Source organism: Argentina anserina, chromosome 6, assembly GCF_933775445.1.
Source record: "Argentina anserina chromosome 6, drPotAnse1.1, whole genome shotgun sequence".
Classification (NCBI taxonomy): domain Eukaryota; kingdom Viridiplantae; phylum Streptophyta; class Magnoliopsida; order Rosales; family Rosaceae; genus Argentina; species Argentina anserina.
This window is the reverse complement of record NC_065877.1, coordinates 15901307-15925542: the sequence shown is the minus strand read 5'-3', so window position 1 is coordinate 15925542 and position 24236 is coordinate 15901307. Positions and strand designations below refer to the sequence as shown.

General features: G+C 36.3%; 1 protein-coding gene across 1 annotated transcript; it reads right to left on the bottom strand.

Annotated features, from left to right (window-relative positions):
• Positions 1-302: 302 nt before the first annotated feature.
• LOC126800498 (villin-3) lies at positions 303-13481 on the bottom strand. Its single transcript, XM_050527868.1, has 24 exons — positions 13306-13481; positions 11503-11647; positions 11067-11166; positions 10830-10898; positions 10478-10714; positions 10206-10383; positions 9910-10042; positions 9457-9616; positions 9221-9371; positions 9039-9139; positions 8787-8945; positions 8311-8379; positions 8162-8230; positions 7907-8044; positions 6529-6657; positions 5723-5870; positions 5531-5541; positions 5312-5452; positions 5098-5223; positions 3947-4009; positions 3077-3178; positions 2262-2502; positions 881-1095; positions 303-802 (listed from the first exon to the last, which is right to left on the bottom strand). Exons 2-24 carry the CDS (start codon positions 11556-11558, stop codon positions 689-691), a joined length of 2910 nt encoding a protein of 969 aa, XP_050383825.1. The 5' UTR covers positions 11559-11647; positions 13306-13481; the 3' UTR covers positions 303-688.
• Between the last annotated feature and the right edge of the window lie 10755 nt (positions 13482-24236).

Below are 24236 nucleotides of genomic sequence, written 5' to 3'. Positions count from 1 at the left end.
CCAGCAAAGAAGGAATGCCTTGATAGAACTCAGAGAACTTTCGCCTTTTTCTTCTGTTTCTATTTTACTCGTTGCTCTATTCATCCGAAATGACTTGGATTTTGTGATTAGCTGGAGTAACAATAGACCCAAGAGCATCCCCATCAGGTCGGATCATTAGTCAATATACTCTGAAGGGCATTTGCATGCAACCTGTTAAGTTTAATAGTGGAAAAAAAAAAAACAAAGCAATAATATATCCAATTGCAAACAAACTTCTCATTCCTTGCGTTGGTCACACTACAAAATACATAATGCATTACATATACACCCCCCTTTTTTTTAACAAAAAAACTAATACCAGTGTAAACAGCGAAACGAAATACACGTGGATCAAATGAAAGAATTTCACCTGCACTGTTCTTTAAACTACCATCTGTGATAATTAAAGCAGCAGCAGCAGCAGTTGAGAAACAGGAGAATAAAAGAAATCACTCTATATGCAGCATCGCAATCAATACCGATGCTAACCACAGCACATTGCTCATCCAGAACAAAATGCTTGACAGCAAATGAGCCATCACTGACAGTAAAATCACAATTACCCCACAAAAAAGCACTGATTTAAAAGAATGAAGTGAAAGTTATGATGCATAACGGAAAAGAAAAAAAACAACCAGCAAAGCACTCATGCTAATAAGTTTGGTATCTAGAACAAATCAGCTTTCTTCTTTTGTATGTCTTGCTTCCATTTTGGGAGTTGATAGAAAGCATCTTTCGTCATCCCAAATATGGTCTGAAATTCTTCATCAGAGAGATAGGCCTGCAAACCCAAACAGAAAATGTGATTACCATTTCAAAACAAATGATGCAAGTGTAAAAACATTCACAAACGACCAACCTCTCTTCTCTTGAAATCAATTCCAGTTACTGGATTTTCAGATTTAGCTTTCAGTTGATCATAACTGAAAGTACTTTGACCGCTTTCACCGTCGTCATTCTCATACTGCTCTCCTTTTGGTTCTGATACAGAAGAAGGTGAAATAGCATCTGTTTCCTTTGCTTCAGGAACTTCATGATCTGTATCAGAAAACGCCTTCTCACTTTTCTCTTCAGCTGCATAAAATGTATCAGATATTATGAAGTTTCAGATTTACAAAGAGCAATATATACGAACGAATCTAATTTGTAATAAATATATTGAGCAATCAAAGAAGAAGAAGAAGAAGCCAAAGCAAGGGGGAAGGACCCAAAAGAGCATTGCCATGAATGTGAGTTCAGTAATCTAGGAAAGAGAATCTTTGATGACATAAAAATGAAATGCACGGGAAATAGAGAAGAAGTCGGTCCGCACAAAGTGACAAAACAGTAAATACGAGAACACAAAGATGCGCTAATAATAAGTGCCCATAGAAAGGCTAAAAGTACACCACTTCCTCCTCATTGCCCTCCATGTACAACAGAACAGACCAAAGTAAAGTGAAGGCAACACACTGCTTTCTTATTTACACACTTTCCCAAACAAAGAAAACTGATTAGAGAAATCATCACTTTGGAGCACTAACATGATCAGATAGAGACCAGCATAGGAGTAGAACACTTTCTTTAAGCACATTACAAATTCAGTGCATTTTCTGGAGGTATATCACATATCATCCTTATAAATCATCTCATATAATTGTATGTTAAAGCTTGCAAGTAGAATTGAGCCCATTTCTGGACATACTCTGAAAAAGGATCTGTTTGCCAATAAAGTAAAACATATAAATAAAAACCAATCCAAGAGAAAAAAAAAATCTACTTTACTCTTGTGGGACCGGAATTGATTAGTAGGATAATACTGACCATTTAAATTCCTTTTAGACACATGACCCCCAGAAAGGAAAACAGACAAGAAATTTCCACACAACGATTAACAGGTGTAATATACAGAAAGTAGACATAGGAAGATTTAGTCAACATTTCATAACTAAATTTTAATTACAATTCCTATCGCGAGCTAAGACAAGTGAAAGAATAACAGATAATATACACCATCATTCAATCACAAGGGACACGAATGAAAAGACTATGATTAAGCAAGATAGAAATGTTTGTAAAAAAAAGATATTAATCAATACAAAAACTCTCACCTTGCATAATAAAAGAAAGAAAGAATGAAGTTGCGAGAACTGTCATTCTCTATAGTGCAAAGAATAACCAATGTTAAACAATAATTAAACTTGCAGGATTTAGATCTCAACAAAGTGAGACGAATACGAAAGTGATTCTGCTTTGCGTACCACTAGTTTCAGCCGGAGGACTTTGAACAGGAGATGCATCAGGAGTTAACCTACTCTTTTCAGCTGTAAGAACACCTGAAAGTGCAGCAACTGCTGCAGCTCTTTGTGATCCTTGACTTGTTGAAGAAGGCTTGGGAACAGATGGTTTGGTTCCAGAGGATGAACTAAATGCAGAAGATAAAGCGGCTAAAGCCTCTGCTCGTTGCCTTGGTCCTCCTTCGCCCGACCCATTAGACTTATCCTGGTCATGAGATTGCATGTTAGTTGATTTATTAAATGACTATCTCACACTCATGCAAGCATACTAAACGTGAAATAAGAAAAGGTGCTAAGATGAAAGCATACGGATCAAATAAGAAAAATCAATGTTACAACTCAAGATCTGGGGTCCAATATGTAATAATACATTTATTGAAAGGAGGGCAAGGCCCGTGCAATTTCCGCCGATAAAAAGTTACGTCTTGTTAAATGTAAGTAGTAATTGTTCAATCATTTATATGAAGTAAGAATTATGTTTAAAAAATAAGGAATCTACAAAATATGTGTCAGAAGTTGATCGAGCTCAAAAATTGCTCAATTCAACCCTTCCTGCCGATCACTCAAGTATGACTGTCTTTTTCTTTTTTGACATAGGAGAGCCAGAAGAGCAACCAGAATTTCATTCTATCCAGATTAAAATCTACATCCTCCTTGTCAAAAAAAGGGCCTAGTATCAATTCATGGAGCAAATTAAAGGTTCTGATCGTCGGCAACACCTCTGGTGAAGAATACAATCCACAGAAGTAAATGGATGTAACAGAATCAATTTTAATTACCGTGGGGGGTGATTTTCCAGGGGAAGAATTGAATGCAGAAGATAAAGCCGCTAAGGCTTCAGCTCTTTGCCTTGGGCCTCCTTGGTTCCCATCAGATTTGTCCTGGCTCAGCAATGGGAATTGTCCGTGTTAGGAATAATAAAATGTTTGAATAGAGCAAGGAAATGAAATGTCCACACAATGCACTATTACAAAGCCACAAACCCACGCCACTCAGTGCAAAAACAAAGGAAAAAGAAACCAAAGGTTGAAGCCTTGTATCACCATTTATTAATTGTATTAATAAATTTAGTAATACAAAAATTTATATTCATAGTTTATTTGTATATTCTCATCAAGACAAGAGATTACACCTAAATTGCAATGTAGCTATAGTCTACTGATCATCTTTCATGTCCGAACACCTAAAAATAAAAACCATTCTTCATAATAGCTTCCCTCTTCTTTTCATATACATACTTGTGACATTTATATGCGTACATGTTTAAAGGTCCAAACAAAACCAGATACTTGTAACAAGTAGTTTAAAATGTAATCGCTTGTTCTAAAAGATTGGAGCAAAGAATAGTTTATCATAATTCAACCATATATACTAAACACAACTTACTACCAGCAGTTCATACACAGCTAGCTTCCCTCTTCTTTTCATATACATACTTGTGACATTTATATGCGTACATGTTTAAAGGTCCAAACAAAACCAGATACTTGTAACAAGTAGTTTACAATGTAATCACTTGTTCTAAAGGATTGGAGCAAAGAATAATTTATCATAATTCAACCATATATACTAAACACAACTTACTACAAGCAGTTCATACACAACTAGCAAAGGATAGTTGTAGCATGTTTAATACTATAGAATCTTACCTCCACAGCATGGCCAACCCCAAACAGAATGGACACCTTCTTCTGGAATGAGTTTCCCTGAACCTACAATTATTAAGTACACAAAATATCAATAACTAAACATTAATATTGTACAAATAATGCGTCAATATAAACATGAATTTAATTCTTTCTTTTAAAACAGTAAGTAGAATTATATAAGCATATGCCACATCATCCTGCTTTTAGAGATCATGCTCACACAATCTTTTAACAACAAATATAAATTTTTTGGAAGGAAACATAGATTTAAGCTACTGCACAATTAACAAAAAACATGAACAGCATTCCCTCCTTGAGCTTAGACATAATGCACCAACGAGCAGAAAACCAATCCCATCTGTTACAAGAAAATATTGAAAGGCACTGTCATTGATTACTTGCACCAAAATCCTCCAAAAAACTACAACTCTGGCTCCATGCATGAGTTCCATACATAATACCCCCTCATATCTCCTCATCTTTGGACATCACTATCATCAAAATTGCTCTCACTTCACCAACATAACTTTCAACGTTCAGCCTCTAATATATATTAAGGTCTGGAAAGAACTAACAAGACTTACAAGAGTAACAGACTAAGATTCACAATTCCTTTGTATCATAATTACTCATATGCCCTGTCCACTATATATGGTTCAAAATCACAAATTTCACACCATGAATCCTTTGCATCAATTTCATGCCACATCACTACATTGATCCCAAACACAATTCCCTACCCCTTTCTAGCAGCTTCTCACTTCCTCTTCATTAAGAGAGTAGTGCTTTGATCTATCATTTGCTGACATGTGTGCCATTTTTTATTTGATTCTTGTTCAAAGGTCTTGCACGTCAATCAAATGGGTTAAAGACAGAGTAAAACAATTAAGACCACCCAAAAGCCTTTAGAGAAACATGTCATACATTAAACTCAATGAGTTTCAACTATTTCCTAAATCACATAATGAAGTCCATCAATATCTGTTTGGGCAAGGACAAAATACAATCCTTTTTTCTAATGAGCGACCAACATAAGATCATAATCATACCCACCAAGAATTAACATTATAATATGTATGGATATATATATATGTGTGTGTGTGTGTGTATATATTATATAAATGAGTACTCATATATATTTTAGAACATACATTAGCTCTTGCAAGATCCCACGAAAAGTATGTTGTAAAGAAGCGAGGTTCGTTTCCTTCAGTGACTTTGTACAATGGTACAATAGGAGACAACCCGTCCAGAGATGCTGCCATCTCTATGTATTTCTGCATAAATCATTTACAATCAAAGCATGATATACAAAAATAATAATAATAATAAATCTAAAATTAAAATCTAAATATCAAGCTATACCTTGCCAATTTCAAGAGCATTTTGCTTTTCTTTAGAGTCTACACATTGACCAACCCAAACAAAGACTTCAGCATGTGTGTCAAGTATAAGGATATCCTCTGTCAGTAGATCATCTTGAGTAAAGTTGTAAATTTCTTCCACCTGTCCAGTGAAATACGGAAGATGATTAGAAACCACTATATGAGTCAAGTTTAAATTAAATATAGTTTGTCAACTTACCTGAAACTTTCCTGAGGAACCCAAATGCAAACACAGAAGACAAAAATAAGAACAGTTAGAACAGAAATAGCTTTGCACTAATTTAATTCAACTAAGATGTCATATTATGTGATTGAAGTGACTGAAGTAGCAGAAAATTACTTTAAAGCAGCAGTGACTGAAGTAGTTGTACATATTAATAAAATTTTCTACCTTTGTTGAATAAGAACGTGAACAGGTGGGGATCTCTGGTAATCTCAGGAGCAACTTTATTACTGGTGTAATTTTGTTTCCCCCCTAGGGCATGCCAAAAGGTTGAGCTCTCAGTTCCTTCTTTAGCATGTTTTAGAGTAACACCTGGCTGTAAATAGTTAAAGAGTTCATACAACAATGAGGTAATTGTAGAAACCCACAATATAATATATGTTTAGTGATTAAGAAGAAACAAGCATAGTATATACACTGCCACTCCAATAAATAAATTCTTTATAATGCCGTCATACAATGGGGTGGACAAGAGTTTGCTTTGAAATGTGAAATGAGAGCAGCTAGGACAAGACTCACTAGTGTCTAAGCAGCTAAACTATTTATATTAGGGGCTCACACTACAACTGCTTGCCAGTTAAGAACAATAAGAAGAGATATTGAAATCCCTAAATTATTTTAGAAGTATAGTCCCATAATGATGCCCAAAAGTTAACTCTCTCCCACAAAACTTCCTTCCCTACCCCGTTAGGTTTCAAATAATCTTTTATTCTTTCTATCAACACCACCCAAACTACTGCTGGCACCCCGCAATCCAAAAGGATTACCAAAAGCTAAAGGTTTTCTTTTAGTAAGTCTCTCCTCTCTACTGGAGTTGTCCAATCCACTCGTGCCTCCCTAAATAGCTTCTCCCATATTCCCTAAATAATTGGGTATGTGTACTTTACTGAACCATTTAAAAGCGGACAATGTAACACAAGTGGCAGGAAGAGTAGACTCTAAAGAAAATGGTTGTAAATCTTTCCGAAGTATACCTTCAAAAACTCTGCAAGTTTTGCTGCTAACTGTTGCTGCTCAATGGAGCATTGACTTCCGTTCCAGGCAAAAACTGAGGAGAAAGATTGCAGAAGGAAACACTCATTTGAGTTTAAAGACGTTGCCACCTGAACATGAACAAAAAAATGTACACACATGTGACCTCATCCTACATATATGGACAAAAGACAACTAGGGAAAAGAGTACAATATAATATCCTGTACTATACAAAAGTGCACTGACAATATAAGCAAAGAAATTACTCTCCGAGCATGCAGTTTCATTTTACTCTTCCTTCTACATCAAATTACAAGTAAACCCATACCCTAAAATTTAAGCTCCTATAAGTATGCAAAATAAAGAAAATAATTAATAATATCTCTAAATTATGCAGTACCAGTGCCTAGAGAGATCAAAACCATAATCTACCCACAACATCAACACCTCCTCCTCTACCTATCCTTATGAAATCTGAATTACTTCCTATATGAAAACAATACACAATGATCACTGAAACATTCAGGCTCATTCATTGCTTATTATCAGCTGAAAATGCATTCAGTTCAAATAAGTACATGTGACCTAGTCGGTACCCTAAGCCTTTCAAATCTAAACGGAATGAAAGATGGTTTCCGACCAACAATTAAAATACAATCTGCAACTATCAAAGCAATTTGAAATCAAACTTTGGACATTTTTAGAAATGAATACGATAAGTGTCCCACGATTCGTTTAGGGCAAGAACCTCTATGTTGAGAATACAGAAATGTTTTTTTTTTAATGTAGGCAGAACCTCTATATTGGCTAAGTGAGGATAATAACACTAGGGAGCAAAGGATCTCAACAAAACAATTAAGAACATAGACGTGGCAACTAAACGATTATGGCAAGAACAAAGCTATTTGTGTTTTGGGCTAATTATTCCCAAAGAAACTCTTAATATTCTATTAGAAATGATCGGGACCTTCCTACAAAGACTCTAGATATACTAGGCTACAACCATCCTAATAAAACCCTTTATAAGTGATAATAAAGACCCAAAACAGAAGGAATATATACAAAAATCAAAACAGCAATAAATGATAATAAACTCCAAGTTTAAGTTAGGAGCCTTTTGTTTTGTTTTTGGGATGCTCCTGCATCATTTTTCTTTCTCCATAACGCTGGAGGTTTAAATTTACAGTAATGTATTGTATGATATAGAAACTTATGACCTATGCAAATGCCACTGCAGTTTGATCTGGTTCTAGTCCAAACTAGCAATTAGATGAATGTTAGCGACACTTTCCAGATAATCTTATTCATTTCAAAGGTCATTGGAGTATATACTGTAAGTTTGAGCAAGTGTCATGCATGATTATAGAATGAGCGCATACCGCATCAACTTGTACTGCTTTGTTATTATGAATAGAAATTCCAGATAACCGAAAGAGTGCAACACAGTCTGCTGTGTAAGTTTCATCACCCGACCCTTTCTCCTCAACAATTTTTTTATACCCAGAGCTCAGGCCACCCTAAAGTGAAAAGATCAGTGAATTAAACACTATATATCCTTGGTTTTAAACCACATCACCAATTAAATCAAATTATGATATGGAAATGAGGGTTTTGCCCTAGCTTAAACATAATACCTTGAGGACAACCATCGGCTGAAAGAGCGCAATAAACTGTGGTGGCTCTTTACCTTGGAATATGTGACCCTGCAAGAAGCCTGTGTTTAATAAGAATGTCCCAAAGCCACATTCTCTGTCCAACTTGACTAAAGTTCACAATTTAATACCTGAACGGGTCTTCCCTTCAGGGAGTTTGACATGGAAGTCGCCAAATTGGAAGCTGTTTTCTGGTCCTCCTGAAACAGGTGTGAACGAAATTCTTTAGCACACCTCAGATACTATAGCTTAGATTTTCTAAGTGAAATACCGAAAATGTAGAAGTAATGCAAACAAGGCCATGCTATTCTGCTTACTTACTTTCTCCATAATCTGATATCCAGACAGTATATCATTTTCTAACAATGCAGTCTACCTCTTAACAAAATCAGGTGTTCCCCATATGAAGTATTTTGATTTTCCTCCCTAACCAAAAATTTTCAAAACCAAACATGTTCCAAAAAATCAAACCCCCCCCCCCCCCAGGGGTCTCCCCACAAACATCATTCTCCTTCCCCATCAAAGGCACAACATTAATGAAAGTAAAAAGAAAGCAACCCCGACTTTCAGTTATTTGAATCCTTTTAACAGGAACACAGTGATTTACCTCAATACTATCTTTTCCATACCAACAGCACAGAAAGTAGTCATCTTTTCTATCACCAGAGTGGTAGGTATAAAGAACAATGTAGCAATCTCCACTAAAAAATTTGCCAATATCTTCCTTAGGCAATTGTGTTTTGGCACTGCCATTGATGCACCATACCTGAAAAAGAACGTTTAATAATCCAGACATTATTAACAATGTAGCCTGTTTAATTATAATACTAGAAGCAGGAGAGAGATATATCAACTAGACCTCCATCTTTCCACCTCCTTCCAGCAAAGGTGGGACCTCTTCATTTACGGGAGTACTCTTTGTCATGCCTTTTACACCAACACCTTGTTGCTTCAGCAAAGCTAGTAGAATACAAATATGCCATATTTATTAAACTAATCAGAAAGCATTAGAATTTAGTTCACAGCGTAAAATTATAATACCTGCAACTTTTCCTCTTCCCTCCTCAGAACCAGAAGTTGCTGATCCCAATGGCCAAGAATCAAAGTTCGACTTGAATGAACGTGTCTCATAACCTTGAATAAGGCGAGTTATTCGTGTTGATTTTAGTCTATTCTGATTAGAAAGGAATTCCTGTCAAAAACATTATGATTAGATTTATATATTTCACCGAAAATTCAAAAGCCATCAGCATGAAGAAGTACGTGCAGCTCGCTACCTCAGCTGCTTGGCTAGCAGCTTTTCTTTCCTCCACTTGTGTCACCCGACCAACCCAAACAAATATCTCCGAGCCACAGTCCAGTAAGTAGCATTTGTTATTTTCAAGCAAGGATTTTGATAGTTCACCTTCTATGATCTTTACTTCACCATCAGTTATGCTTTAAAAACCAGTGGTAAGAGGTTAACATGAGAAAAAAAAAATGGAACTACAAAGCCAAACTTGTATTCATTATTGTTACTTGGTTATCTTCTAGAGCTGATGCTTTACCTTGAAAAGATGTGTGATTTAGAAATAACATATAGCACTATGATGTGGAGCATGATTAAATCCATGGACAAGGACGATAACAAGAACGATATTTTGAGTTTATATAGCACCATATACCAACTATTCAATTGTTCTATGCAAACGCATGCAAAGGAATCTGCGTACACAAGGACATGAAAATACCTATAAAGTGTAGCAGGAGTGGACTCAGGAGTTACATCATCTTCATTCACGACCTTCTTGCTAATGGGAGCAAAACCACCCATTAGGACCCAAAACTCACCAGAGTCTGATTCTGTATCTAGCTTCCCATCATCTGGCATGGAAGAGAAAACCAATCATAGTAAGGAAAAGTTGAATGGGAAAGCACAGAGATGTCAGGTAAGAAGAGGGATCAGAATATATAGGTTTCTCCAACACGAGAAGAGGTGATCCCATTAGAATTGTGTGGGGTGTTGCAGTACCACATATGTACTTACCCACTATTGCAACATCACATGTCCCATCATGATACTTTTCTTTCAAATATTGGATCACTTCCAAAGCCTTCGCCCTCTCCTGAATATTTGAATTCGCACCATTGAACTGATATATCTTATCCTTGCTGTCCAGGATGAAAACATCATCATGATTCAGTGACGAACGCGCAAAAGGAACCTACATGATTACACTGAAAAGTTATTACTGTAATCTTCAGAAAAATTATGATAAAGAAAATTTGAATATAATGCTCTATCTCATAGAAGAGTACCTGCTTCATTCTGACAACCCGTTTTCCTCGGCAGATATACAATCGGGTTTCAAATTCTTCTTCCTCGACCTTTTTAAATCCTGATGCAACACCTCCCTCCAATGGTATAATACATGGTTTGAAGTAGGACAAAAATTTATCAGATTCATGGCCTTGAATTTCCCTGTGTTGGACAGCACGCCCTCCTAGAGCTGTATCTAGTTCAACAGATTTAATAGCTGCTGTCCCAGCTTCATCCTATAATAAGAAAAGATAAGGCATAAAGTCGGACGATATATTCAAGTCAACTCAGAGAGAGGGAGAGAGAGAGAGAGTGAGTGAGTGAATGAGTGAATGAGTGAGAGAAGCAAACCTGACTTGTGTCTTTCCCAATCCAGAAGTGGATATCAAACAGATAAGCACCCGCTTTGTTTTGTGTTGTCTGCAAAATGTGTCACATAAGTGCATAAAAACATATGAACGGAAACGCCTCTTTAGTCTGAAGTTAATAATTCAACATCAAAATTTATGGCCGCAATTGTCAGAAGAATATAATATTTGTTAACCAGAAAACAATGATAATAAACGGAAAAATGAAAAGAAATCACACCTGCAAGACAATATAAGAATCTCCCATATAGAATTTCCCATGTTCGGATTTCGGCAAAGGAACTGGCTGAAAATCCTCAATTCGCCAAATTTCAGTCCCTCTATTATGCGTCAAGTTCAACAACCTCAAGTTTGGACAACATGCTTAGCAGCAAATAAATAATACCAAAAGAAGTTGCATATTCCGAAATTGGCTGAAGGTATATTCTACTGCTTTACTATTCTATCTACGATAGCAAAAACTTAGCGCAAATACTTTGGGTCAGCTAATGAGCCCTGGTCCTTCAAACAGTACTATCCACGGTCATAATTTATTCAAGTTTTTTTTATTTAGGCCTGGACTGAAAGTAAAACTTTTACAATCCTGTCTTACTTCTTCATTTTTTTTTATGGAAATCTTAATACTCCCTGAGTAACCAGTTGTGTTAAAAGGATACACTCTTTGACCTGCTCCCTGAAAAGCTGGATCTGTAGCTTTTGTTGAGCTAGCCATTGCCTGATCCTTAGTTTAAATTTTTCCTTCAGCAGAGAAGAGTACTTTGAATCCTGTGATTCAATATCTCAATGTTCCTCCAGAGATTACTGTAGGAAACAAAAACAAAAAAAGTGTCAAGACATAAGCTAAAGAAGGTTCATTACCAAGGCACGAAGAGAAGAAAATATCAAAGGCGTGGTCAATACAAATGGTGCATCCTTATCTAGTGTCAAGGTTCAGGACTTGAGAGCTTAAATTTAAACTACTCTATTTTCCGACATATTTTGAAACTGGTAGCAGGATCAGCTTTTATATTCAAACCCAAAGTTTGAGAAATTTCCAGGACATGCATCAGCTTTGGTACTCAGAGCAGCACTTTTTCACCAAAAATGAATAATTAAAAAAAGCAGATCCTCCATTCTAAAAAAAAAAGGCAGAATCTCAATATGGATGCTTCAATAAATTTCTTCACTATGCCAATAGCAGATGTTAAAGGACCTCTTTTCATCACATTTCGAATTGCCAGAACTTACCACATCTCGCTCAGTATGCAGAAACACGTGAATTTTGGCATACAAATTATTTTACAACAAACTGGCCCAAGTGGTGTTAAACAAAAGGAAGCAGATATAAAATTAATGATGCCATGCATGAAAATGAGCATCAAGGAATGCACTGTTGATTGAGTATGATTGCCTGACACGGTTGACATGTCTGAGACCATAAACGACAGGGTCATCTTTTATTTCACTAAAGATGTTCAGATATGCAAATACAGGACTCTCCTTCCCTTGACTGATTTCTCAAGTGCGGTCTCTCCACCTAAGATTTCCTGATAACAGAATCGGTATATCACTCCCACAAAGTTAGCCACTGTTTTTAATCTAGCTTTCCAAATGGCAGGAATTTCGACCATAAACTTTCAAGGAGCTTATAAATTTTCTGTTTAGTTTACCCAACACCCTCGTCTTCAGGCTTTATCCCCGGTGGCTTCTTTATTTGACAATATTTCATTGGTACTAATAATTACCTATGCTCCAACCTGACACTACTAGTCCATAGAATCCCCCCCCCCCCTCCCTCCCTTGTTTTCTTTCTCTCAATCTTTTTTATGAGGTCTTCTTCGTCCGTTAGCATTTGAGCAAACATGCAGATGCTGCAACAATCCTGTTAGATAATACTGGACCACCGACCATGTTGTCCTAAGTACTTCATATCCATACCACCTAGTTCCTCCACTAAATAAACAAAGTATCAAATCCGAATCCGCCAGTTTTTATTTTTGCAGTCATACATAGGACTGAATTGGAACGAGCGTGATCACACCACATCAAAATGTAGTAGGATAGAAAGCGATTCAAAGACTCGGCTAGTAATTCAGATCTTCAAGCTTTAAAGCTTGATCAGTTGCCAAAAGCACACCAATACAATGATATCCAAAGGAATTCAAACAAGTAAGTAAGCAAGCAACAGAGAGGTCAAAGACCAACACACCCCCATCATCATCATCATTCATCGGATCAAATGACCAGTTCACTCTATCTAACATTCATAACCAAAAACACAAAAACAATCACGACCCATTAAAATCAAACACAAACCCATAAAAACCCAGATAAAAGAAATCAACAATCATGAACAAAACAAGGATCAGAGCTAGATAAATACGATGATGATCTATGAAAACAACATACACAGCAGAAAATTGGAAATCGATGGAGAGCTGACTGGAGTATGATGGATCAGAGAGAGAGAATTGACGTACCAGAGATGGATGAGAGAGCGGGGTGTAATGATGAAGATGGTGGGGTGGGGAGATAAAGAGAGAGAATGAGGAGGAGAAGCTGGCAATAAAGAGAGAGAGAGGAAAAGAGTGAATTATTGCTGCCTGTGTCTCTCTGTGTTGGCCTTTCTCTCTCTAACTTTTTAATGTTTATGGGAGGGAGCCTTTTTTGAGAGATTCAATGAGAGAGAGAGAGAGAGAGACTGCCAGTTGCAGAAGAGGAAAACAGAGGACGGAAGAATTATGTGATCGACGACGAACAACAACAAGAAGAAGAAGAAGAAAGAAGGCAAAATGACAGGGAGAGAGAAGAGAAGGAGAGTTTGGGTAATAAAATAGTTGGTTATATTTAAGGCAAAGATCCGGTGACGGTGGCACCGGCCATGTATGTTGGCTTTTTACTACCTTTTTTTTGCTTTGCTTTGCTTGTTTGCAATTTCGGATTTCGACCCTGTAACGGTACATTTCATTTTCTTTCACTGCAAGAATAATAGCCAACTCCCAAAAATGGCGGTGCTGACCATTTACACCGAGGAATAAAATATTAGTGATTACGGAAATATTAAGAATTTAAAAAATAAAAATTTAACGAAAATTTCGGAAAAATATCAATTTTAAAAAATAATTGAGAAAATTGATAAAATTTTGAATAAAAACATAGAAATTTTGAATGAAATTTTGAGATATGTTTCTTTGATCAATTACCTACTATATTTCATAAGAAATTTTGTATAACTATTATTCTATAATGAGTTATAGTAATTTGAGGTCAAACAGTCGTCGAAAATTCTGAAAAATTGACACTTTAAACATCTAATTTTTTTATGACTGAGAACCCAAAACAAGACTAGGCTAGAACACCTTATATACATATAAATATGATACATTGAGCATGAAAATTACATGAGTGATTTTCTAATAACGTAGACGATCTATGAGATATAAAATTTTAAATTATTAGGAATTTGTATAAAATTTTAATTATTAGAACCTTATACCACATAGAGAATCTAGTATAAATATTAATTTATAGTTATAGTGAGTTGTATTATTAGTTAACATGATACGGTACATACTGAATTATTGAGAATCAACAATAATTTACTTTATTTATTTAATCTATGACTCAATAAGACATGAAAAATAGGATAATGATCATGAAATGTGTAACTAAGAATGTAGTAAAATTGAATTTAATTATATATATAACTATATTAAAAGTTAAAAAAAATTAAATTTATTGGAAATATCGGGAAATATCGGTATTGAAATTGAATTGAATTATATAAAAAATTATATTAAAAAGTACACAAAATTAAAATTTATTAGAAATATCGGAAATATCAGAAAATTTCGAAAATTTCGGACGAAATTAATTTGGTATGACAACGATATATCCTTACAAAAAAATAAAATTATCACCGAAAATTTGATGATAATTTCGATTTTTTAGTCCTTGGTTTACACTCCACAAAAGTTTTTTTTTTCATTAGTTGTTTTTTTTAATATGATCCAGAGAACCATCGGCCTATCGCGTGTTTTCATAAATATTGGTAGATGGTTAGATTATATTCGTTTGGATTTTAAGCACATGAGGGTACTATAAAATGTGAAAATGATATGATCGAATTGGATTATTACATTAAAGGACCGTAACACGTATACATTCTCTTGGCTGCAAAGAAGCAGGGTTCTCCATAGATCTTTCAACGTCGATGGTCGAGAAGGTAGCGCTAGATGTTGGCTAGGTTGGTGGGGAGACTGGTTTGGTTGGAGGGAGGTGGTGTTCAGGGTTGTGTGGAGACTGTGGTTGCTACACTAAGGACTTGTACGAAACTTGATAGATACTAGTAGATTTTACCGTCACATCCCGCCAAACTTAGCCACAATTTTCCTTGAGCATTTTTGAAGCAAGCATGGCTCAAGGAAGTTTACGGAAGACACTTGAGTATTCTAGACGGATCCGGAATATGGCGGAACTCTTTAGAACTCTTTGGGAGTTCATAAAATGCACTAGAAGGCGTTGGAAGTCTCTGAAAGAATGGGAAAACCTTAGGACATCTCCAGATTTCTCTAGAACCATGGAGAGCCTAAGGGAACTAGACCATTCCGGAAATCTCTAGAATACTCAAGGTGCATCTTAGAGTTGTGTAGACTTGTATAGAATTCTCTAGAGTCATCTACATTGTACATAGTCATAGAATTCTCTAGAACTATAGAGGTATGATGAGGAGGCCTATAAATAGTAAGACACCCCTCTCATTTGATCCATCAAGCAATCAAGCAAGAAGTCATCAAATCTACTTGTAAACACTTGTAAGCTTTCTTTCCTTAATACAAGTTCTCTTTAGAGATATCTTCTTTGCCTTTTCAATTGTTCTAACAGGGAGATTGCGAGAGTAAGGCTGACTTAACATAAAGGAGTTGCTAAAGCTGCAAGAATAGCATAGCAAAAGAGTAAGCTCGTGACATTACGCTACTTTTGAGGTTTCGTGGAGTGCGATCGTTAAAACTCTAATCTCATGAGCGTCAGGGCATATGAGGCCTATAACTTTTGAGTCGAATATGGTAGATGAATTGGAACACAGTTCTTCCATTTTTATATATCATTTTATTGGAAAAAAAATTATTAAATCCATTAAACACATCAATGTTGGAAACTCCTCAAAAGAGAGCAACCTATAACTAGCTGCAAGTACTAGAATCAATAACTTTATGGAGCCAAGGCGGCTCAGAATCATAACATAGTTTGTTCCAACTCAATGCCCTCCAAGCAACGGTATGTGCAAATTGGTTTGTTTCCGCACATGTTTCCCACTCAAACTCCGATTTTACGAGACGAACTGCATTCATAACACTTCTAATTTTGCTCAAGTCCCATTATTGCCATTTTTTATATGTAATAATTATTTTCATAATTTAGCTAATTAAGGTAAAGAAAATTGTCAAGAAAATTAGATTAAAGTAAAGGATAGGACAATTTGAACATTATCTGTGCAAATGCCGCTCCATAGAAAGTCTATTTTGAGCTCGCTTCATTAGCAAATTATAAACGAATTATCCTAGCTTGCAATGAAATGCAGTGTATCTTGTTAAATGATCCGTGTTCTTGACAAAACAGAAAAGAAGGGACTACTGTAGCTGGTAAGTGACCAGATTCATCCAATTCCACTTTTTTTTAATCGATTACATTAGTGACAATATATGCTGAACTAATTTATATTTGAAAAATTATTATATATACTCGTCGCATATCTCACGTGGCGATCCTCTTAATGTTATTGGTTTATTTTTTTTACTGTGATTGTTTCGGATTGGTTCTTATATGTAAATAAACTTTTGTCATTTTCACCGCGTGCATGTTAATTATACCATGATGTAATATGATTGGTTAGATACACCATATGACAGTGCCACATGGTGTGGCAGGTACACAAAATAATTACTCTTTATATTAGTGTCGAGAGATGAATAATTATAAGTTGTAAGAGGACCTGAAATTGGCCACAAATTTATTTATAAAAAACAGAAGATGAAGAATGCTTTTTTTTTTGTTGTTCATCACTTCATCCATCCATGATTATTTAGGGTTTTGACAAGATTCAGTTTTTGACGTTAATATTAGGTACATAGACTCAGCAACTCACTTCAATGTTTTAAAAGCTACGTATTCTTCAGTTATATATGTACACACATTAACTACTCATTTCAGTAGGTATAGACGACAACTACGTTTCTATATTTTCATTCAAATATTACCACGCTCACTTCCGTTAGTGGATCATCCTCTCTTTCTCTTATCAAGATTTTCAACAAGTGTTGGTTATTGAGTTATAGTTGTTTCTAGGTTACAATAGTCGGTTTGTTCCTTCCAGTTTATAGTTCCTTCTAGTGTTATTATCGACCCTTGTCAACTAAGGAGAATACGAAGCTAATATCGCATAGTCATCTTATGATAACGAAAATGCATCATATAGTAAATAAGAATTCGATCATTATATTCATTCTGCCGCTCCAAAGAAGTGAAGAACCCGTTGTGTTTGACACTAACACAATAACGCTATTTGTTTTCAAAACTCTTGAATTTATGCATCATTCACGTCGGCGAGAAAATTCCCACTTTAAGAAACAGTGGCATTTATCATCCAATTCAATTATTGTGTGCTTAGTCTTTTTCTAATAGTTTAGGTCATTTTGAATAATTACATAGAGCAATATCATGCTATTTGTGTGTCATCAAGAAAACTGTTATAGAAGAAGAAGTATATTATAATTTGGCATGAGATGAAGCTACACAATTGGTGCACAAAAATCTAGAATCCAACGAATATCTGATTAGTGAACACATGAAGGTAAGGCAAAGGAAATCCGATTACAAACGTGTACGGTAGTGATGGAAAAGTGCAACTCAAAAGTGAACAATACTGTGTGTATATATATATATATATTATGTGGCAGTGTGATATTGGCTGACCACTTTATTTTTCTCCCCATTACCAATCCTAGCTTAGTGCATGTGCTTCATTTACAAAAATGAATTGTATTACAGTTTATTGATTAAGGATGGATATATAATAGACGTGCACCCAACATATTATCTACGGAGACTGCATATTGGACAATTGACCTATCAGGAATTCAGGATGGTTTGGCCGGTGGCCGGTGCACAAAAGTATTCGTGAAAAATAAAAGTTCTATAAAATTAGGCCCTTATTTAGTCAACATACAAGTCCCTTTATTTAATTTTCTTTTATTAAAATGAATAACTTCATTGGCAAGAGAGCCATACGACCAGTAATACATTAAGCAGGAGCAAACTCCAATACAAGCTATTATGAGAATAAGCTCGTATTCACTACCTCCAAAACGGCAGACATCAGCAATTACGACTTAATATTAAAAATCTAATTCTTTTCCTATACGACATTGAACCCAAACATATATCTGGACAAGTTTGAAGCCTAGTGAAGAACTTCGATCTAACAATAATATAGGCTTGAGATGTCACTAACCGAAACATTTAAAACATGTTGATCCATTGCCAAAGAGAAAAGAGAGAAGAATGAAATTGATTCTTGGGAGTTGGGAGTTTAGGACAGAACTGTAGCCCATAAAGGCCCAAAACTGGTTGTTTCATTCTTCTCCAGGCTTTAAATCTCCGTATTTTGCTGCTTCATGCGTTGTTCTCTCACTTCATCATGCTAGACTACTAGTCACTCGGAATTCTTTCTCCGAGGAAGGGTCGACATACAAGTTAATCCGGGTGGCCATGAAATCTCAATCACCGTTACGTCATCGCTGTAGAAAACACCCACTAAAACTGGGGATGATGACGTCACTCCGAACACATCTTTAGTTACGTACACCACCGAAACCTCCATCCTCTCCCCGACTTCAAGACCACCCTAGTGTTATCGGTTTCAAAGGGACCTCTACCTTTCAGGCCATGTTTGGTTCAAGAAAAGGAAATGAAAAGAAAAGGATATCCTTAGATTTTCCTTACCCATGAAAAAATGCAATTCCCAAGTGCATTCATTTCCGATGTTTGGAAAAAAACTAGGAGAGTGGAGAGTAGATGCTTAAAAAAAATTAAGTTTGACACATACTTTAAAAGAATTATGGATAAAATTGGAAAATAATAATTTGGTCATAAAATTTAGGAGGGAAAATGAATCCATGAGTAGGGTGGAGGGAAGCAATTTCCACCAGATTTTTCTTTCAAATGGGAAAGACTTTCCTTTCCCTCTCAATTTCTTGGGTTTCCAAACACAAGAATGTAATAACTTTCATTTCCCACATGCTTGATTCTATGAACCAAACATGGCCTAATACGACCGGCAACCAATATGCGATGCCACCCACGTGATACCTCAACAAAGGCAAGCAATGTCTTACGAGGTCCTTCGCCTTCGCAACACGCTACCCAACACGGCCAAGCATCAAAATGACACCGCTGCCGCTACTCACAAATCTAAATTAATGTCATATGAATATATATATATATATATGTATATATACAGTCTCTATTCAGAGTGAAGGTTCACTATGAAATTATAGAATAAAGTTTCAATTTGAGCACACTTTTCGATCAAATGTTTTCATCACAAGTGATTTAATATTTAGGTATGTTATTCAAGATCATCTCTACAAAATTTCATCCAATTTGACAAATGGTTTGAGCTTTCAAAATTGATATTTACATTAATGGTTTACGTTGAACAATTTTAATTCGTTCATTGATTTAATATAATTTCAATACCTTAGCGATAACTGAATTGGATGAAACTTTGTAGAAATGATCTTGAATAGCATACTTAAATATTGAATCACTTGTGATGAAAATATTTGACCGAAAAATGTGCTAAAATTGGAACTTCAGTCTATAATTTCAAAGACCAAAATGCAACAGTATTCGCCGTAACCCCGAATGAATAAGCAACCGACACGTCAAGACCGATGTGTCAACTACCTATTAACTCCAAACTAGAAGGCTAATGATAAAAATAGGAACAAAATGATGATAAGACATGAGGAGCAAATGTAATATAGACGCAAATAACAAATGCGAAAGGTTGCAATGTAAGACTCAAATATCAAACAAAGAACATTTCTAAGTCTCACCGGCTCACTCGGTCCGACAGGAAGGTAAATGACCAGGTCGGAAGACGAGATATACTAGAGTACGTCAAATGCGTCAACTAAATCCAATTCGGAGATCGGAAAGCTGAAACACTGTGAATTAAGATCCTCATGAATGAGAAGCAACCAACGATACACGAAGGCTAACAAACCGGCCACTAGCCTCCAGACCAATGTCACTAGACACCTGCAAAACAAGAGACTGAGCACTCATCCTTGCTAACTCGTTTTAGGGCCGATACCCTACCGAGGTAGGGTTTGAAAATGAAGGAAAATAAGATAAGGGTGCAATGCTTAAATGTAAAAACATATAAATGAGCACTCAAGTAAGAAGTGAGAATATGGAGTGAAGGTGAACTATGCGTCTAGTATTACCCTTTTCACGAGTCACGAAACCAGAAATCAGGACAATGGTACCACTCATGATAAAGTATACAATACCGGATATTAGGACAACAGAATCACCGTACATACACATAGTTGGTACCAGATACCAGGACGACGGTATCACCGATAATTTAGTATGGTGTCGGACATCAGGATAACGAGATCACCAATACTAAATAAGACACGGTGCCGGATATCAAGACAACGGAATCACCGATAATACAGTATGGTGCCGGACATCAGGACAACGAGATCACCAATACTAAATAAGACACGGTGCCGGATACCAGGACGATGGAATCACCGATAATACAGTATGGTGCCGGACATCAGGACAACGAGATCACCAATACTAAATAAGACACGATGTCGGATATCAGGACGACAGAATCACCAATAATACAGTATGGTGCTGGACATCAGGACAACGGGATCACCAATACTAAATAAGACACGGTGCTGGATATCAGAACGACAGAATCACTGATAATACAGTATCTCAATAAATTTACCGTCTAACTCGAGTAAAGTGCTCGAGACGTCGACTAAAGATAAATATCACTAACTCGGAAAGGTAACAGCTTACCCTAGCGGGCGGCTCACCCCTTACCTGAGATAGTAGTGTTGAAGTTCGTGCTCCAGATCTCGCTCCTCGTGCTCTGTGTAGAATCGCGTCCCTCGAGTTTGTCTCGTAGCTAGACGAATAATGGAAAAATGGGAGTAAGATTTACTGTGCTTATAATTGATTTAACAAATTATTGACGGTTAACCAATTTGATCATCCGAGTCGAGGTATCAAGATGATTGGTTGATTTTTTTCAAACGTGAGTGTGAATTTATTTTATAGATATTCGTATCTTTGATTTAAGACGCGAATTACCGATCAATATGGAAATATTTAATTTACTATTCCGGCATTTAAATCTCTCACGCTTAAAAGTTTCTCAGTTTCCGATTCGGGTGAAAATCAAGTTCGGTGTTTAATCGAAAAGTTAAGAATACGTTTTAGCAAAAAAAATACTAAAATCCCTTAATCCGATTTAAATCGTAAATCTTAAAGTTAAAAAGGAAAGTAGAAAGTAAATTAGGTTTGGGTAAAACAATACCATTTCAACTTATTTACTACTAGGGGTAAGACCGTAATTCTTGAAGTCAATAGGGGTATTTTTGTAATTTCATAGTGACAGTAAAACTGTGAAAGGTAACTCAGTAACAGTAAAATCATGGTTTTTCACCCTATCTTCTCCGATCAATTTCCGGCCAACAATCTTCGATCAAAACCAACCAAAACCAACATGCAATTATACCAAATGAATCGAAACGATGTTACGAACACAATAACACCAAAATCAAAGGAATTGGGGTTCGATTGATACCTCAACGAAGTACCGGAAAGAGATCATGTTGGTGTTGCACTCCTCCATTCTTAATCCGAGTTGGTGGGACGTATTGTCCACCTCCGAAATTTTGTTGCTGCTGCTTCGAGCTCACCTCCCCTTCCAAAGTCCAAAACTCAATCCCAGGAAACCAAGAACAAGGTCACCGGAGTTCATGGGACATGTCGGAGACAAAACCAAGAAGACAAAGTGGTTCAAGCTTTGACTCGAAGAATTAAACTAGAAATCAAGGAAGAGGACCGAGATTTACCAGGAAAAGGAGTAGGAGAGGCCGTCGAAGTCGAGGAACCCGATGCCGGAGCTCACCACCACAAGATTCGATGTTGCCGGATCGAAGCTGCATGTTGATTCTGTGGACATAGTTGAAGAGAGAGGAGAGAGGCGGTCACCGCGGTGGTGGTCTCGCCGTCTGGGTCAGCCGGACGGCGGCGCTAGGTGGAAGAGAAGGCTGCCGCCCTTTCTAGGTACTCTCGGGGAGAGAGGAGAAGCTGAAGGAAGAAGAAGAGAGAGAGGCTCCTGTGTATGGTTGTGTATTGTAGTTGGGTATTTATAGCTTGATCTGATGGTCCAGATCATGGACGGTTAAGATTCAAAAAATGGAAAATAGGAATTTCTGAAGACATGATTTATAAGTCGTTAACGCGTAGAAAATTAACCGAGCGTCAAAAAAAAATTCCGCGAATACCTCCGCGCTCGTGACGAAGCGTAGTTTGACACAAAAAATAAGAAACCAAAAATTTGACATTTTGAAGAAATGTCGGTAAGCGTGTCAGTATGCCGGAAAAATAAGGAAATTTTTTTGGGGCTCACAGATATTATTGTTTTTGATAAAAACATGTGTGATCGTTGATATATATGATCGATGTTAGTGCTTTCGTAAAAGCATGAGAGTGACGTTTGTGGTATGATAATTTTTTTCTATGGTACTTAATGTATGGCTACTTGGACAATTTGATACGTGATGTATGAAAACAAATAATTTGGTACCTAAAGTTGAGAATGAGATTGAGTGAAAAAAATGTCTTTTGCATAGCTGACTTTTCTCATAAACTATCACATCCCAGAAGGGAAAATGACTGTATTGAAATGGTAAAATAGAAAGATAACAAGCGAACAGAGTTTGACTTGAACGCTAACTGAAAACATGCTAAAATGTTTTGCAAAATGAAAGAAACTGAAAACCTTACAACAAAAGGAAACTTTACATTTTCTTTACAAAGTGAATATTTACAAAAGTACGCAAGTTTTACAACAAAGTCATGAACAACAAAAGTAGAAGTGGGTGTCACCAGCCCATAACCAAAAAGAGTACAAGCACCCCAAGATATAAAAAAAAATGGTGACAGTAATAAAATCACAACCTCGGAACAAGAGGTTCAATGTACAAATATCAATAACAAGTAACATACAAAGCACTAGTCTAAACATCTTGAATTCAAAAAAAATGTACTCGTAACTTCTCGTAGCCTAAGCCCCGAAACAAATCTAGAAACCTACAATGAATCAAAAGTAGGGTTGAGCTTCGTCCCTTCTCATCCAGCAGGTGTCAGCCCACCAATGTGGTTTAAAAGTTAAGGTCGGCTAAATGTTATGAAAACTTAAAACGTTTAGATATGAGCATGTTCTTTATATCATTTAATGAGAAACAGGCTAAGTTTATCAATTACGGGAAAACAATACAAACATGCATGATGACCATCAAACATAACAAGTCAGTGGTGACCGATCCTAACGACTAGGAAGCGAACAAGTCACATCTTAAGTCGAAGCCAACTGCCTTTGTTGAAACAACAAAGGAGTAAGAGTGTCCATTTTACGGAATGCCCTCAATATATAATACTGTAAGGTATGAATCCAATAATAAGCAGGGCATTGCCCTCCGGAGGTTTACGTTTTCAACACCGTGGAATTACCAGATTATCGGGCCCCATACACTCTCAGGTGTACTCAATCATGATCTATCTGCCTATCCTCGGGTTTTAGCATTCTAAAATCATATATGCATTTTCCAACAATAAACATCACCGAGACATAGACAATGAATTTAATGGGCACCAAATACACAAAGGGGGTAAGCTCACACCCTACCTAAAAGTGATGCGCATCCAATGCTCAATCCACGTTATTGCTCTCGCTTAGCTCTTGCCTTCTCCAAGCTTCCAAGTCCCGTAATAACCGATCAATGAGTGGCTGTAAATACGAAATATTTAAACGTCGCAACACATATAAAATAGGAGACTAGACTCCTTATTTTTGGTTTGACCAAAGTAATGGTCAAACATTGATTATAGCTAAGTGTACTTCCAATTTATCAACATATTACATTTGAGTACTATCAAGTACTCGCATCATGTACTTTTTTTTATCAACGAATAAATTCAACCAACTAATATGTCGATAAAATAAGAAGGTACAATTTACGACTTAGGATTTAAGTCGTATTAGCCAATAATCAATATCTCTAAATTTACTAAGGACACCCATTATAGA

Bases quoted from the DNA above. Each gene is read 5' to 3' on its own strand.
- LOC126800498 (XM_050527868.1), bottom strand. From the start codon at position 11,558: ATGGCTAGCTCAACAAAAGCTACAGATCCAGCTTTTCAGGGAGCAGGT. The intron at 8,380-8,786 runs GTAAATCACTGT...CACCTGTTTCAG, and splicing joins ATGGAAAAGATAGTATTGAG to GAGGACCAGAAAACAGCTTC. The intron at 6,658-7,906 runs GTATGCGCTCAT...GTTCATGTTCAG, and splicing joins AAGCAGTACAAGTTGATGCG to GTGGCAACGTCTTTAAACTC.